This window comes from Equus quagga, chromosome 2 (genome assembly GCF_021613505.1).
Source record: "Equus quagga isolate Etosha38 chromosome 2, UCLA_HA_Equagga_1.0, whole genome shotgun sequence".
Lineage (NCBI taxonomy): Eukaryota > Metazoa > Chordata > Mammalia > Perissodactyla > Equidae > Equus > Equus quagga.
In genome coordinates, this window is record NC_060268.1 from 60,562,915 (window position 1) to 60,581,804 (window position 18,890).

Here is an 18,890-nt window from a genome sequence, read left to right on the forward strand (position 1 = left end):
GTGGTCCCAGTCCACAGCACAAATTCTAAGGTCCTTAACGTGGACCACTTGACCGTTACCATCTGGCCCTTGTCTAGCTCTCTGCAACCCAGCAACGTATGGGGAGTTCCTCACATCTCATAGTTGTCTCCATGACTACTCTGCTTGAATGTCGACTCCTCCCTCCCCAGTCTGCACCCGCTGCCCCGGCCTTTCTGCCACACACTGCCAGTTCACCTGGCTGACTTTCACTAATGCTTTGAGGCTCGGTTCTGGCACCTCCTCCAGAAGCCTTCTGTGAATCCCTCTATCGCCACAGTCTCCTCAACTGTGTGATAACTGTGTCTCTCTCCTCTAGGCTGAGTTCCTTGAAAGCAGGATTTACGTCTTCTTACGGGCCCAGCTGCTTTTGGCCATCACATACTTTTGCTGAATAAATCAATCAATTACTGCCCAGATCTAGTAGATTCTACCTTACAATCTTTTGCATCAATTTCCACTGTGCCATCCAATAGTAAGTCCTTATATATGAAGGAATGCCAACAAAATATAGTTCCCGATTACCCTTTATCACAGCCTTTCCAGTATCCTAATTTGTCTCCCTCTAGTCCAGAGACGGCAAATACAGGGGAGAATCACCATCATTCTCTATTTCTCTATCCAGGGTGAAAACCACTCATCATAGTGCTGGGTCCACTCTTAGCCTCAAAATCCCTCTCAACACAGCTGGCCAGGCAGTGTTAATCAGCTGGCCTTGTCTAATACTACTGCTAGATTTCCCTGGAATGTAATTATGGTTAGATGTCTTTTCTGCTCTAAACCCCTTAGCTCCTCGATTACCCCCAGAGTAGGTACAGGCTCCACAAAGTGGTACTTCAGGGTTGTCCCCACCATCACTCCATCCTTATCTACCACCATTTCTCTAACTGGACTACTAGGTTTTCCCAACATAACCCCTTGTTTATCTCCATACCTTTGATCACTAAGAATCGTGCTGCCTCCACCCGTCTGTCTGCCCAAGCTCTTATCCTTATAGCTCAATTCAAGCCTCACTTCCTCTAAGTCAATGGTTAGTCCCAGGTCAGCAGCATCAGTTGTTGCCTGGGACATTAGAAACGCACGTTCACAGGCCCCACCTCCTGAACCAGAAACCCTGGCGTGGGGCCCTCCAGGCGATTCTGATGTGGGCTCAAGTCAGAGAACCAGTGCTCCAAGATGTACTTTATGCTCCTCCCACCCTACTCTGCTCAATCCCTTGGCAATTAAGGCTGGGCATGGCACACTTCACATCCTGCCCGGCACCCTACCTTTTGTGGCCTTGTCTTGCTCGCCCCCTACACCCACCTGAGTTGGACAACGAGCTCCTAAGGAAGAGAACCTGCATCTTACCCAAGTCTGCAGCCTCTGCCATACCTGGCGCAGTCTGGCATCAGAAGGTTCCCCACCAGTGTTGGCTGGATCCTGAGTCCCTGTTTCAGCTCTCACCAGGGTGAAGGAACAGGTTACAGTTGCTTTGTCTCAACTTTAACTTTGAGGCCTCCTAACACCATTAACGACTTCCTGAGAATTTCCTGGAGCAGCAGTATTGATAGAGAACGTGTCCTTGGGCTTCAAATGAAGAGAATCTTCTCTCTCCTCAGTTAGGCGGCTGTTTCCATAAAGTTCCCAGCCCAGGCCTCACTGAGCCCACATTTTTGTGGCACTGAAGCCACTGGTTGATAAGGGAAAGGGGAGAGGCATTGACTGGTCACATCCTTCACAGAAGAGAACCAGGGAGGTTGGTTTTGTGACCTTGTCGTGCCTCCCAGATTTGTAGTTGTGCGGAGGCAGCATTTGAGTCTATCAACAGATACACACAGATATGAAAGTGTTTCAGAGGAAAAAAATTGTTTATTCCCATAGGTTTTGAATCAATACTTTTCCAATAAGAAACAAAGTAGACCATAAACCAATAAGAGCTGGAATGGGCTCAGTAGTGCTCCAACAAAAGACCCATGCTGGTCCTATGACCTCTTCTTAATTCTTCCTTCTGCAAACCAGAGAAACACCTCAGAAGCGAGCAAGACACTTCCTATACTAGAGGAACGGTGACGTATACACTTACCTCTGAATAAAGATATCTGTGCCAAGAGCAAGACTTCTGATGTCACCAACAGGCGCAGGTAGTGCCCCAAATAGGAAACTTAGTTCTAAGACCCTTTCTGCAAGAGCTTACATGCCACAGGGGCAAGGATGGATTACTACACTAAACCCCAAGTGGAATTCAAATCAAAACTGGAGCTTTGCCCTGCACAGTCAGCGTGCTACTTCTATGAGACATACAAATTATGGGCAAGTTAATAGGGTGTTGTTTTCCAACGATGCTGTACTAAGGTGGTACACTTGACCAGATTTTTTTCCATTTTCTGCACCTATGGTCCTCTAATAAGATTTGGTATTTAATGACAGAATGCTATAGCGAAAATGTCTATTTTCAAATGGGGGAGATGAAGGGCAACTCTGACTCGTTACAGCATTCTCTGGAAGTCTCCATCAATCAGAAGGTTCAATGAATCAGAACCTCTGACCAGTAGACACATGTTTGCTAAATTTAGCCTTGCATCAGCAGACACTCAAGCTCAGAATAGTTCACGGAGCTCTCATCTTACCCTTAGACAGTGATTCTTCTAAGACTGTTTTCCACGGCAGGGCAAGGGGCACTCCATGTGCTCCTTCGATGGCCATTGTTAAGAGACTGGCCACGGTTAAGGGAATCTGACAAGCTATGGCAAAAATGTTCATCCCCACCTCTCCACAGTAGGAACATGAAGTCAGCCATAGATCACATTTCACGTGTTGTAAGTAGTTTGCAGTAATGGCCTGACATGCTCTATGGTCCTTGAACCACATCCCATATTACTCAGCCATCTAAGTCTAGCTTCCCTGAATCTCCAGCTTCTCTGAATTAGACGTGGCCAAGTTCTATAAATAGAGAGCAAGCAAACTGGTTCTGTCAATCTTCTCATACTCTGGCAGGATAACATATTTTAAAATTATAAAAATATCTATGTCTTCATCACTCTAAAATTATTACATAACATGATTTTCTCAGGGGGAAAAAAGTTTATTCTTGTCTCTCCCTACCTTCCACCACTCATAGACCTTCAAACTTTGTGATCATAGTCATCATACTATCAAATATGAATCCAAACCAAAATTAAGAGCCTACTATGTGCCAGACACTGTGATACACAGAGAAATGCTGAAGGAAAAAAAGAGTTGTCTCATTTTAAATCCAGATGGACAGTCCATAATGACTGGTCACTTTAGACAGATGGCAACTTTTATTGCACTATTAGCTCATGATCACTCCTCTTAACATGGGCCTTTAGTAGATACCACTGGATACTTTTATCCCACAAGTCCCCTAGAAGGGGCCAATATCCTCAGAGTGGAGATCTTGAAAACATGAGCTGATATTATACATATGCATGGTGGATTCCAAAATAGTGAGTTTGACAAACTCTCCGATTATTCACTCTTTATGCCTAATCCAAAGGCCTCCCCCACACACATCCCCTACTGAAAAACAAGAAAATCATAATACACATGAGCGGACTTTATAAATAAATCACATTTTAATCATCTGTTTTTGTTTAATTCACAAAATCAAGTCCACACCTTTTCCTAGTCTGTTTTCCCTAACCATGTGACTTAACGTATTTTCTGAAGCCTTTCATGTTTTAAGAAAAACATGTTCCACCTTTCATTTTGCAACCCCAGAGCCAAGTGCCCTTCATTCCTAATCAACAGCTAATGCAGGCACCTCAGAGAGACACTGATGGAACGGTAGTGAGCTATAGTTTCAAAAACTTTCAGAATAGTAAAAAAAAAAAAAAAAAAAGGAAGGGAAAAAAGTCACTGAGCAAGACAGCCTCCAATATTCCTTGGAATGGCTCTTCCCGAATGTCCCAGTCACTGGAAACTCCCTCCCTGCGGTCGCTCTGGCTGGGACCCGGAGCATTCCATTCCTTACACCACCTGTTTCAGGGTCTGCAGTGCTTAGAAGACAGTGCACAGAGGGGTCTGGAACTTGCTTCTGCTACTGGCGTAAGGGGCTCCTAGCCCACACTAGGCCACAAGCAGTTCTTGGCGCCCGTGCCGGCACCATCCCGCCCTGTGCCTGTTTCAAGCCACGGCAGTGACTACACAGCGAAGGTTAATGACATGCATTACAAAGTGTCTACAAAAACAGAAACAGGAGTTTTATTTGCTGGATTTCCCAGTCTTCCTTTGGAAACTTTCCCTTTGGTGGCGTTTCCCAGTTCCCCTGGGGCGGACCCGCTCAGCCCCGGAAGTCACACAAGGCGCTCAGGGATTCAGCGCCTGACGTGTCACATCCTCTCCCACCTCGCCCGCTCCTTACTGTTACTATTTGGGCAGCGATCTCTGGTTTTCAGAGAGAGACGGGGAACCTGGCCTTGTTCTGAGGGTATCAAGGATGACAACACAGCTCTGACCTCTGGAGTAGCAGGGGCGAACTCTAAGGAAGACGAGTTTCTTCACAGTAACACTAATGCAGAAATCTCAGCACTGCTTCCAGGGCCCGTACAGGGAATTCCTCAAGTTTCTCCCTCTCTCTTACACACACACACACACACACACACTCTCTCTCTCTCTCTCTCTCTCTCTCTGACTTGGGAGGGGGGCTGTTTTATCCCTACCAGAGCAGGGAAGTTTTACCTCATTTATCATAGTCTAGAAATTCACACTGGTTTCTCAATCCTTCTGAGCATGAGCTCAGATGCTGTATTTCAACTGAAATGCCCAGAAGCATTTTTTTAGCTAGACTAAGGTGAGGGCCACTGACTCTGGCCCCACCTAATCCACAGCACAGATCAAATCTGCAGCTGCAGCACAGCCAGGAGAGGGGGCGCCAGCTCCTGACGCGCTGTAACCCGGTGGGAACGCAGGGGATGCTCCTTAAAAGGTCGACCGGGAAGGGCCTGGTGCTGTTCTTCTTCTTTAACTTGGGCAAGTCACACAGACCTCTGAGCCTCATTTCACTTCTGCTCCCAGAACAAAAAAGTCCATTTGAAAAATTCTTACTCCTTATTGTCATTATACTCCTCAATCCTTTATAATATACTGAGGAAGAAAAGAATTCTCCTTAACCCCCTACTGAAAACTAGAATTAAGGGGACCCTGTGAACAAGTCAGGTGGCCAACATGATGATGGGAAGTCCAGCAGGACACAAGCGGGTTGAGCAGGGAAGCATCTCAGGTGGAGAGAGTTAGCATCTTGTCAATCAAACCCTAGTGTGAATAATTCAGTGTTCTTCATCAGATGAGAGGCCTTCAATTTCATCTCTGTCTCCCCCAATGGCCATCCAGAATGCTTTAGCCACCTGGGGAGAGAAGCATGCAACAGATTTTAGGCCACAGCTAAATTTCAGCTCGCTTTATGCATCATACTTTGAACTGATTAAGACCTAAAATTCTACACCTTGCCCTCCAGCCCTGGGGCAACATATATCAAAACCCTTGAATCCCCGACCCAGGACTGCCACTTCTAGAAATTTATACTAAGGATATAATCAGAGTTGTACACAAAGGAGATGTGTAAGGCTATATACAACTTCACTATTTATAGAAGCAAAAACTGCACATGACCTAAATGTCCAAAAGGAGCTAGAGAAATAAATTATGACATGTCCACACAATGGAATACCATAAACCATATACATTTCCTGCCAAGAACATGTGTTGCGTTGGTAATAACAAAACAAAACAAAATAACAAAGAGTTTCCTAGCCCAATAGTTAGGAAGGTAAACATCCTGAGTCTGAATGAAAGTTCCATGTCACTCAACACACATTTGAAAAATCCGGGTTTGACTGCAGCAACTATATTACTATTGTATAAATGTTCAATTAGTTATAATATCCACTGAAACGTTCACACGAAGAGCTTCAGAAGTAAACAAGAGTGACACATCATTCTAACAGCACTGGACCTTTCGTACGTCCTCAATAAATACCTGACGGATTATCTCACCTTTTCTGCATGCAACTTTCTTTGCTCATGAGGAAGCGTCGCAGCCTTGTCTAGGAGGAAAATACATCTTAAGAAATTCATCTAAGAGCACAGGAGAATCGGGAGGGTATGGGTGTTCTAGCACTAGAAGATGGGAGATGGGTCTCAAAGACACATGCTCATGGTGCAGGCATTACAGCTGTTAGGAAGTTTAAGCTCCAAATTCTCCAGATGGGAATCATGTGAGTAAATTGGTAGGAATCTTACTGATTCCATGTTAATGAGACACGCTGAAAGAAACAGAGAGCGGTAAGAGAAGGGAAGGTAAGAGGAAAGAGAAGGGAGGGAGAGGAGAATTTCCCCCAGGGAATTTTTACCAACAGAGGATGGCACAGTCCCCCAGGAGCTAAGTTTCTCAAGACAGCTGAGAGCAGAGCATGGAATCCAATCAGCATTACAAAACAAAACCCTACCGTACAGAACAGAGGAGCGTCGATACGGAGCATGTTAGACACAATCGATCTGATTACCTTTCATTTCCTTTAACTTTGAAAATAGCCTTTCAAAATTCTCCAAATCTCCTCCACCGGTAGTAAGACTGGCTAATTCTTGAATATCCAGATCTAACATGGGATCTGAAATAAGGATTCATCACATTATTTATCACACATTATTTATATATGTGCTAAATATACAGAATCCTAAGGCAAACAATCCTAGCTTTGATGAAAGTCACCGCTGAATGAGCATGCAATGTGGACCAGCTTTACAGCTCATGGCGCTTACCCCTGCTTGGCTGCTGGGGGGTCCTCAAAAAGGAACAGTAACTTATTTTATCCTCACAACACTGAATGAGGCAAGGAATACAGTTTCCATTTTAGAGATGAGAAAACTAGAGGTCTGAGTTGAAGTGACTTGCTCATGGTCACAGCTAGTAAGTGTGACCTTGGATTCAGACTTAGGTGTTTCCAACTCTAAAGGCCACACTCTGCACCAACGTACACTGATTCAACAATAAATGCCTGAAATTTACACCATAGTCACTGTACGGCAAATATCATCACATCTCTGACAACTCCCATAGGGCAATTTACACATGGAGCAACCTGGGTTAAAAATGAGCTCAGCTAAAATTACAGCTAGTCAGAGGTAGAGCTCAATTAAATTCCGACTTTCTTACTACAGATCCTTTACTGTCTCTACCTCAGTATGCTGCCTCTTTATCAATACTTGCTTTTAATCAGAAATTGTAGGGGCCGGCCCCATGGCCGAGTGGTTAAGTTTGCATGCTCCGCTTCAGCGGCCCAGGGTTTTACCAGTTTGGATCCTGGGCGCGGACATGGCACGGCTCATAGGCCATGCTGAGGTGGCATCCCACACAGCACAACCAGAGGCACTCACAGCTAGAACATACAATTATGTACTGGGGGGCTTTGGGGAGAAGAAGAAGAAGAAGAAAAAAAAAAGATTGGCAACAGATGTTAGCTCCGGTGCCAATCTTTAAAATAAAAAAAATAAAGAAATTGTACTCATTCTCCACTCCAGGCTGACCACCTCTAGGATGTCTTCCCTGACCGTCACAGCTCACAGGTCTCCTTCCTCAGAATTCGTCCCACACTTCGTGTTTATGGAACCATCTTGGCACTGTCATATGCTACTTTGTTCTCTGACATCTCCCACCATTATGATAAGAAATAAGACTACAGTAAGAGAGAGAGTTCACTTTGCGCCTGACCACTGAGTGCTTTAACCTATATGATCCCATTTCATCTTTGCACAAGTGTTGTGAGGAAAGATTTTTTACCCCTATTTTTACAGAAGGGGAAATCAAGGCCCACGGAGGCTAAATAACTTACTCAAGGTTGTCTCACAAGTGGTAGAGCCACGATTTGATCTAGCTGTCCAGGACTCCACGCCCAAAAATCTCAACCATGACCTTACAAGGCCTGTCTCTACCTTTTTACATGGTAAGCTCCTTGAAGACAAGAATCATAATTCTTTGCATCTACTACAATGCCATACAGATAATTGGAGTTAAAAATGCATTTTGGTTAATAAATTTGCTTTAGTTCAATGAGCATGTCATGCTGGCAGTTGGTATACAGGATAGAGAGAGAAATTTGTGATTTCTCTGTGCCACACGTGGTAATTAAACTGTGGACATGGACAGGGTCACTTCCTGCTTAAACACAGATTTGGAAAAGGAGCTTAAATGGAGCCCTGAGGAACGGAAATATTTAAAGGCTGGTAAAGAAAGGGAACCTACCAAAGAAAGAGAAGGAATAACCAGAGAAGTGGGAAGAAAACCACATGTGTTGGCTGAGTCAAGAGAAAATGTTTCAAAAAGGGATTGATCCATAATATTGAAGGCTGCCAAGAGGTCAAGATGAGGACTGGAAAATATCTATCAGATTTGGTGGCATCGAGGTCACTCGTGAGCTGTTTAGTGGCAAATGGGGCAAAAGGTAGATGAGAGTGAGTCGAGGAGTGAATGGGAGGTGAGGAATGGAAATAAGCTCAGTAAAGAGAGGAGGGAAATGTGAGTTTGAGGAAGTGTTTTACTTTTTGGTTTGGTTTTGTCTTTTTTTTTTTAATTCTGAAATAATTTTAGTCTTACAAAAAAGTTGCAAAAATAGTATATAGAGTTCCCATATGCCCTTCACCCACCTTCCCCTGAAGTTAACATCTTATATAACCAAAGTACAATTACAAATGTCAAGAAGTTAATAATGGTACAGAGCTATTAACTAAACTACAGACTTCCTTCAAACGTCATCAGTTTTTCCACTAATATCTTGTTCCAGGATCGTACACAGAATTTAGCTGTCAAATCTCCTTAGTCTTCTCCAATTTGCGACAGTTCCTTAGTCTTTCCTCGTCTTTCATGACTTTGACACGTTTGAAGAGTACGGGTCAGTTATTTTGTACAATGTCCCTCAATTTGGATTGCCTGACATTTTCTTCTTTGACTGAAGTCATGCCTCTTTGGCAAGAATACCACAGAAGAGACACATCCTTTCAGCATATCACATCAGAGCGGAGGCGACGTCAACATGTCTTATGAATGGTGATGTTAACCATTTAGATGGCTTCTCCAGTGTAAAGTTACTATTTGCCCCTTTGTAATAAATACGTATCTCGGGAAAGAAACTTTTAGACCATGCAAATGTCATGTTTCTTCTCAAACTTTCATCTACTAATTGTAACATCCATCAGTGGATCTTGCCTACAATGACTATTACTGTGGTGTGTGGCTAAGGAAGATTCTATTTCCCTCATTCCTTCTACATTTATTAATTGGAATTCTTCTGTAAGGAAGAATAGCCCTTTCTTTCCCAGTTATTTACTCAATTATTTACTTACATTAGTATGGACCTGTGGATATTTATTTTACTCCATGGGTTATAGACTGATATGATATTAATTTATTTTGCTGGTCAAATTGCTCTAGCTTTAGCCACTGCAAGCTCTTTCAGGTTGGTTCCAGTGCCCTTTCCACATGTCCCCATTCTTTTTTGAGCGCTTTGTTACTTTCTGGCACCATGAGATGCTCCCTGTTCATCCTGCATTTTTCCTGCCCCAGCCCTGGCATCAACCACTTCTCCAAGTAGCCCTGGTACCTCTTATTGGAGAATGGTATCTAAAAACCAAGAGCTAAGTGCTAAGTTTGTCCATTGCTACTGGAGTATTGTTGCTTCTAGGCCCTCCCAGTGGACAGAGCTGGGAAATACATATATGTATACTAACACATGCATACCCACATCTGTATTTCTCTATTGCTCTAAGTGTATTTTAAAAAAACATGAGTTCGTACTAATGCCGTCCAGTCCAGTACCAAACTGTTCATCCCAGCCTGCCCCTTTCCTCATTTGTAACTTCTTTCTCTTGAGTGTGAGAAACCTGGCTCTCATTACCTGTATTTCCTTATTTTTTCAACCATTATATATATAAAATATATATAATTTCAGAATTTCTAACCCATACCCCTGTGAGAATCGTATTTATTAAGCAGAGTGCAGTACTTCCGGTCAGTCCTTCCTGGTTCAGCCTTATGGTATCCAGTCAGAATACTGTTCCCCGTTATGCGGGTTAGTTCTTGTCTTCCACAGCTCCTTCAGTGTGGTTACTGGTTTGTTTTCATGGCAGAGACTCTATCAGGCTTAAAAGCCAACAGGAAAGACTCAATTGAGTGGACAAGGTTGAATATACTAGAGAAAAGAGACTATATGTAATTTTTTCTTCTTAGTCTTGAGTCTTCTACATGGACTATCTTATAATCAGAAAAAAAGTTTTAAAAATGTATTACTCCACATGAGTCCTCTGCGGCGTAAAGAGGAAACAGAGATGTCAGTAGTCCTCAACAAAAGAACATTTATAGTTACTGTCAACTACGCTCCTGGCTCTCTGGCTTGTGGACAGCAGTCTGGATTCTAGTTTCAGTTCCAGGACCTTCTTGTTAGATGCCCTTGGACAAGTTATTAAACTGCTCTGGGCCTCACCTTCATCTCCATAAACTAACTTCTCTGCCAAACTTCATTACCAAATGAGGACGCGGATACAAAAGAACTTTAAAATGATGTGAAGGGGCTTCTAAGGTTGTATTATTCTTATTACCATCAATTCTGACGACTGTTAAATACTATGAAAAACCTGTGGAATACGGAGAGAGAAAGCTGTTGCACCGCCTGGTTCTGTTTTAGCTAAGATGATCTGAATTAAGATCCTGCTGAAAGAATGAGAGAGGAACAGAACCCACAGATTTGTTATGTATTCATTCTCGCTCCTTTTTCTGACAGCCATCCACAAGGCTCACATTCGTTTGGGGTACACTATCAATTTTCTCCCCTCGTCCGTGTTTAAAGTCAGTTTCCCCCGGATGATTTGTGCCCGCATACACCTGCTATTCCACGTTCCACAGAGCTGTCCCTTGGCAGCCATGGAGGAACTTACCCACGATGCTATCACCCTGAGCGTCTGCGGTACTCGATGCACCACCCAGATGATCCAAGAGGGATTCAGGCCTATTTGCTGCTTGCAAATGGGGCTGCTGTTGAGGAAAACATACACAAGCAATAATTTAATAGGAGGCGACTTCAGAAATAAATCCAAAAAAGCTCACATTTCTGCTCACTGCTTGGCTTCAGAGAAGCAGCAATAGGAGCTGGACACAGGAGAGATGGAAGAAAGATCAATGTCACACACAAAAATAAGAGGCTACAAATTCACTAACTCAGGTGTATTTTCCCTCAAAGAAAAGTTAGAAAGTGTGATGATTCTGCTATTGACTATTAAAATATATTGTTTGTTTGTTTTGTTTAAAATCCATGTTTTATTCAAAATGTGAAAAGGTACAGGATCATCTCTCAAACAGCTCAGAGACCGATGAGCCGATGAGACAGATGCCTGGGAAGACAACACGGCCCCGTATAACGTGCTCTTGGTGCCAGCACACTGACTGAGGCAAACCTGGACCAAAGTCCTTGAGGACAGAGGGTAGAAATTAGTCTATTAAGCTCATTGAGGGCAGGGACCTCACCTCAGATTTGTACAGGGCCTTGTACACAGGAAGAACTAAAAAAGAAACCATCAATTTTATTTCATATTTAAAGATCTGGAGGCAACTTTATGCCTTATGGAAATTCTAGAACATTTTTTAAAGTACCCTAGCAAAAAAACATAGAATGGCCCAAACAGCAAACACCCTGAGAGGTCTTACTGCTTGAATGCTGAACTAGCCTGCTCTCAACAAACGCCAGGCACTAGGGGGCTGTCTCACATTCTCCTTTTCTCTATTGTTAATACTCTCTGCCACTTCCTAAAGGGAAAGGGAAAAATGATTTACGGTGTAAAGATTCATAATGACAACGAGAAGTTAAAGCCAAAGCAGAAAAAAGATCCAAGAAAAATCTTTACCTCTGAGGGACGGCTCTCTGCTGACCCAATGCTATGGTTTGCTCCGGCCAACGAGCTGAGAAGGCTAAAGCCTTGGTTCCTATCTGAAAAGAAAAAATGCAATCACTGAAATTTTTTATATGCATTTTAAATTGTTAAAATGACTGTGATGATAAAACAATGGCTATTTCTTTATTATAAAAGTTCAACTATAAAAAATAGTTACTATTAATTACCATACTCTCTAAATTCTGAATATTTTTTGAAATCACAGAGTATTAATCCAGGTCAAATATAATGGCAGGGCCATTACAACAAATAAAAGGCCACTCAGGGTTCTGTTTGCAAAGAGTAACAGCACTAAAGTCTTAATAGTCACTATGAACTAATATTCCAGTATTTTAAACAATCAAAAACATTTTTAAAAAGATCAGTGCCAAGGCATTATCATCAGGTGAAAAGGAACATGCATACTTTTTAAAAATAAAGCTCTAATGTCGATCTGCAGTTAAGGCTCCCAGCTCTCGATGTCTGTACTTACAGTGGGGACACATGTGGAGCATAACGTCTAGAACTGAGCAGAGTGTAAGCGCCGGCCCTGCTCTGCCAGTGTGCCTCAGAATCACCAACACTTACTAAAACCGCCCGCATCCAAGGGCCCTGCTCTGCCAGTGTGCCTCAGAATCACCAACACTTACTAAAACCGCCCGCATCCAAGGGCCCTGCTCTGCCAGTGTGCCTCAGAATCACCAAGCACTTACTAAAACCGCCCGCATCCAAGGGCCCTGATCTGCCAGTGTGCCTCAGAATCACCAACACTTACTAAAACCGCCCGCATCCAAGGGCCCTGCTCTGCCAGTGTGCCTCAGAATCACCAAGCACTTACTAAAACCGCCCGCATCCAAGGGCCCTGCTCTGCCAGTGTGCCTCAGAATCACCAACACTTACTAAAACCGCCCGCATCCAAGGGCCCTACTTCGACTGAGGCAGGCTCTTTGGGCCAGAGGCCAAGGCACCTGAACTTTTAGCCAGTACTCCAGGAGAGTCTTAGGATCAGGGAAACTAGACAACAAAACACCGCCTTAGAGGAGAGCATGAAGCCCACAATTCAGGAGTCTAACAGGATAGCAGTCAAAGAACTGCTCTCTCAAAAAGACAACTTCCTCCCACCTTGCCTTTCCTCCCCCATCCCTTCCCTGACCCCATTCTCATCTCTCTTTAAACCACCTACAAACTTCCTGCATCCTCTCCTCTGCCAGGTGAAACCTGTTGTCAGACACTCAGTGACACAGAGGTATCAGAGAAAGAGAATCACTTGCAGTCTCTGTCCTCCTTGCTTTACTAGGGGAGATCTGCCTCTTAAAGTGGACGAAGCCCCCACTGTGGCATGCTGGGTCTAGGCCTGCGGCTCCTTCTGGCCTGACCTCTCACCACGCGGGCAGTTGCCTAGCCTACCTCCTGCAGCATGCGGCTATCCACTCAGGACACCTATGCCTTTAAGGCTACAGAGGTGCCGGGCAGCACAAAGAGCCCGCTCCACAGCCTCCACAGTGGCAGCAGGGCCAAAGGTGCACTGTACTCCTGGAGCCCCCTCCTCACCCAGCTTGCTCACTCTGCAAGGAGCTCTCCAGGCCCAGTGCCTGGGTGGGCCCCCTCCAAGGACCAGACATCATCAAGGATCCACCAAGGTAGGCGGTGGAGGCTCAGAGGCTGAGAGAAGTAGATCCATGTGGTATCCCAAACTGATGGTTTCACAGAGCCTGGTATGTTTATTTAAACATCAGCATAATTCTTTCTTTCTGGGCAATGTGCTACAGATTTTAACGCAATCGTATGCGGTTATGCAATACTCAGGGATTTCACCCGTCAAGTGGATTCATGAGAGCTCTTATGATATACTTCAGGCTCTTTGTACCAAAGGCATTATCTGAGTAATGGAGTACTGCTGTAAGATAGACCTCACTTCTCTTACTGGAAATAACTTAGACTTTGGGTAATTTTCAAACGCAATTCACAAATCTCTCCATATTCCAATTCCACGGCTTATGTGTTTCCTCTGGTGGGCATTACCCAACTTGGCAGGCCAGACTGCAATCCATGAAGAATAAGCAATACAGAGTCAGTTTAGGCATGTTATTAGACCAAAACAGTCCATTTAAACCGCCTCATTCCTTACAGTGCCTGCCTCCAAGGACGGCAGCTGGGACGGGCAGTTTGCGGGGGTTCCAGGGGGTCTGGATACCGCAAACCTTTGTGTATCTGTTGACTTTAGTTCCATGTTCATATGTTTATCTATTCAAAGAGAGTTTTTCTAATTTAACGATTATATGCTATGGGTATTTTACCACAATAAAAAAATTGAATGCAACAATTCTAATAATGGATACAATTACAAAAAAGTCAGGACAGTGGGAAGAGAACTGGCCTAGTGGTCAGAAAGCCTGAATTTCACTTCTGGCCCTGCCTACCAGTGTGATCTTGGACAAATCAATCTTTCCGTGCCTTAATTTTCTGATCTGTAAAATAAGAGGGTTGCTACACATGGTTGGTAAGATGCTTTCCGCTCTAGAAGTTTGTGATTTTATAAAGTAAAGAGGCATTCTTTAGCCTCTCTTGACAGTAACTTTGAAATAGCTGGGCTTAGGGTTTTGGTCTTTTTTGCTGAGAAAGAGTCACCTGAGCTAACATCTGTGCCAATCTTCCTCTATTTTGTATGTGGGTCGCTGCCACAGCATGGCTGACAAGTGGTGTAGGTCTGTGCCAGGGATCCAAACCTGTGAACCTGGGCCGTGAAACCAGGCCCCCAAAGTGGGGTGCGCCAAACTTAACCACTGTGCCACAGGGCTGGCCCATGGGCTTATGTATTTTTAAAATTACTTAATAGAGAGAAAAACAAGAACCTTAAATTTCAGAAGCCTTTTAAGGTTCACAGAGGACTATGAATTTATAATTAGGTTTCAGGCTAATTATAATAATCTGGAAGGGCTTTTGCTCAGTATTTTCTTATAAACAATGGAGAATTTAGTCAACTGAGAGAGTTCACTATATTCCACTGCTTATATTTTAAGGAAGTTAGAAACATAAATTTTCACAATTAGAAAAACAATTCATTTTTGTTTATCCAAAGCAGATTGCTTATCCATTAATGTTGCTCAAACAACTTGGATGATACTTTATACACCTACAGTTTTAAACAAACTCTCAGTACTGCTTGTTCAATGTTTAGCAAAATTCTGCCCATGTCCACCCACTGTAAAACTATTCTTATAGAAAAAGATTACATAAATCTTTTCTTGTTTGCCAGATTTTTCTCCTCAGGATTCAGGGCATGGAAATGTCATCCCTATTAAAAAGGATTTATTCCTTTAGCAGGTAGTTGTTGAAATTGGTGTTAGCGTTTCTGGTTTTATTGATGCCACAAAATACTAGACTACGAAGAAATGAATTAATCTACCTACTCAAATGATTCTTCTGGAACTTCAGAGCTGCAGAAAGGGGAAGCGGCTGAGTGATATAAAATAAATTATTCTGGAAGGCATAGTAAGTACATTAAACTCTGGTCCTAAAAACATCTAATTCAGTTTCAGTTGACTAGTAAGTTGGCACCAGTGGAATAATAGATAAAAACCATAGTGTCATGAAAAAATCTAGTGGTCATTAGCAGAGAATGCTTCCAGGAAGTGTCAGAAACAAAACTATAGCCTCTAGATAAAGATTTGAAGTGACAAATTCTCAAGCCTTGGGGAAAAGCTTATATTTATGGATTTATTTATTTTTAATATGAAGTTTCAAGAAAACTTGAAATATAAGAAATTCTTTGGATACCTCTTTAAAATCTAAAGCCACATTATTATAGAAACATAAAATGCATTTCACATAGCAATTCTGATTTACATTACAAGAGACATTTAGAGAATTAAAAACCTAGGCAAAAAGGGAAATTTTAGTACTATGGGAAAAGGAGAAAATTAGTTCTAAAAAAAGTATTTTTTTCCTGCTAATTCTTCTGCTCTTCTCTCACTTCCCCACTATGTTGTCAAGGTGATGTGATAAGGGTATCAGTTTGCAGGTGGATAAAAGCAGGGACTTGAATCCTAGTCCTACCACTTAGTGTGTGGTCTTACACAGATTACGCCCTCTCTGCACCTCAGTTTCTACATTTACGTATTGAGTCTAACAACACTCACCCTGCAGACTATCGTAAGGGTTAATAGTAACAGCTAATGCTTACTGAGCGCTCCATAGGTGCAAGGTAACATTCCAAGCACTGAACAAACAATGCTTCTTTAATCCTCACAACAACCAAAATATGTCTTCTATACACAAATAGAAATCAACATCTATCTTCTTTATTTCATTATCCTCTTTTACAGAGGATTTATTCATTATTCTCTTTTACAGAGTAAACAGTAACTCAGAGAGATTACATAATTTGCCCAAAGTCACACAGTTGGAACCTGAACTTGAAATCCAGAACTCTCTAATTCTAAATTCCATACTCTCTCCATTAAACCCAGAGGTAACATGTAAAGAATAAAGAGTTGAGACGGTCAATGTTTGATATACAAATACTGGATATGACACAAACTTGGCTCAAATGCAAAAAGATGCCTTTTTATTCACACATAGCTCTCTTTTGTTGGTAATCTTTCATGATGCCCCTGGTTTGGACGGATTTTAACTGAACTAAGCTGAACAACTCGGGACCGAATAACGAATCATATGCCACTTCAATGCCACTCATTCCTGATCCCAGCCCAACTCCGTAACTCCTGGAGGCATTGGTCACATGAACTAGTGGCACACAGAGTCCTGGGCATCCCTGCTCTACCTGGCCAGGCCAGCATCCCGGGCCTCTACCCAGCAAATGCCTGTGGTACAGCCAAATATCCCCTGGGGGCAAAATCGCCTCCAACTGAGAACCACTGGTACAGATCTACTAATTAGGACAGAAAAATTCTGGCGAATATTCTCAGATTTTAAGTCATTTCTTGAAAAGATTTTCAACGAAAGAAGAGAATGAAAACATACAAAAGATTCAATCTTGACCTCCTGTCAGCATTAGAGATGCCCTCCCCCAACTCTGGGCAAGTTCTCTAGATGACTTTAGCCCATAATCGCTTCTCCCTCAGCGCCATTCGCCTTTGTAGTCCTACGGTTCAATCAGCCCTCTAGAGAACATACTGGTATCAATACTTGTCTTGAGTTTATCTGCCATCCTTAACTGTATCATATACTCCTTGCAGACACAGACATCAGCTAAGGGTTCTTTTACCTTCCATAGCTCCCAGCATCGCTAAATATCCGGGGGGTGCTGAAATATCCGCTGACAGCCTGACGTGACTGTCAGACAAAGGCTGCAAGCATCAGCTCAACAGAGAAGTTTTTACTTCAAATTTATACATCCTGCTCACAATATTGAGAATTTCCATGATCACACCCCGAAAATGCGTTAGATGATCTGTTATATATATATTCTGTGTTCATATTTCAGTCTCATTTCTTTAACGAAGCAATTATTTGGCATCATCCTAAGAAGTTCACATTTTCCCCATGTTTTAAGTTTTCTTTACATCGCTTTTATCTCCCCGCAATATATTTTTTCTACCCATGTGATAAACATGACCAAACTTACCATAACCACAACTAAGATATTTCAACTTACATAGAGAAGCTATGTCTATTTTCAAATGATATTTTAAAATCACATCATCCTATTTACATAAAAACTTATTTTAAGCAAGGACTCCATCAGAAATGATTTCACTAGTATGAGGGGAAATAAGCCTACACTTTTATATCACATTCCACTTCTGCTTGACAAATTGAAATGAAACATTTTTGAAATCACAAAAGAATTGGAAGAACCAATTTACTCTCTCTTACTAAACCACTGCTTGAAAAAGACAAAACTTTGAAGTATATTATTGAAAAGAGCACTTACTTAGAGAAACAGGCTTAAGCCCTCACTGCCTCTGGCTGCACCACTGGCTAGGATTCAGGGAGCCTGTGTTCTCCCCATGACATCTGGGACACCTGCTCACAAGTCAAGAACAGTTTCTGCCAATACCTGAACATACAATGAACATGACCAGAAAGTAATCACACTACGTTTTTCCCCTTTTCCTGATTATAAACAATATGTTCCTTGTAGAGAATTTGGAAAACAGAAAGAAGAAAATTAAATCACCAAAGAAGCCAATTAATACTTTCGTGTGTGTCCTCCTGGTCTTTTTTTCCATGCAGGCACACACACGAACTCTAATAAACTGAACCACACATGAGAAGGAGTACTGTCTTTCCCAAAGGTGTAAAGGAAGGCTGTGCACTAACTCCACTAAGGGTTCCACTGTCAAGTCCTATCTCCAGAGCCTGAAGCAGACTCTTGAAAATCCTCAAAGGAATGTTTAGAATCAAGTCAAAGATCACTCAGAACCAAGTGTGGGGAATAACTAGAGCAATAAAAGGACACTTTCCCATGAAGAAAAAGATGATTTTTCTTATGTGGTTCATAACCAGCTCTAAAAATAATTCCAAAGGAACACCACCTGAAACATTTTGTAAGGTGACCGTGGAATGAGGCCTGCAGTGCCTCCAGGTGACCAACCGGAGGAGATCTCGCACCAGTTATTTGCCTGTAGACAATTTGGGGGTGATTTTTTAGAACAAAGTCTCATCATTTTACTCATACATTTATTCTTCCATCTTCTCTAATTTTTCACACTTCCTTCTGCCCCTTTTTCTCTTAGAACACAATCTCCACCAAATTATGCCTTCTACACACACACACAGAAATTAATATATGTCTTATTTATTTTATTTTTGACCACAACATTCACAGTTAGACAAGTGTCAGGGATTATTCAAATCATTCTTTCGGTTCCACAATATCAGGCACTGGGATAAAACTCACTCTGACTCGAGGAGCTCAATTCCACAGAACGCAACGTCGCTATATTTCTACTCTATCCTAGGGTTAGGACACTGGTCCAGAGACATGATGC

The 18,890-nt window shown here is 42.5% G+C and overlaps 1 protein-coding gene across 1 annotated transcript in view; it reads right to left on the bottom strand.

The window, feature by feature from the left end:
* Positions 1-3,574: 3,574 nt before the first annotated feature.
* Positions 3,575-18,890, bottom strand: part of AAGAB (alpha and gamma adaptin binding protein) — a 48,242-nt gene continuing 32,926 nt past the window's right edge. Inside the window, exons 6-10 of the mRNA XM_046653367.1 lie at positions 11,908-11,990; positions 10,945-11,041; positions 6,525-6,629; positions 6,016-6,065; positions 3,575-5,366 (exon numbers count right to left, since the gene is read on the bottom strand). Coding sequence (XP_046509323.1) covers positions 5,289-5,366; positions 6,016-6,065; positions 6,525-6,629; positions 10,945-11,041; positions 11,908-11,990 — 413 coding nt within the window. The 3' untranslated portion in view covers positions 3,575-5,288. The remainder of the gene's footprint in view (positions 5,367-6,015; positions 6,066-6,524; positions 6,630-10,944; positions 11,042-11,907; positions 11,991-18,890) is intronic.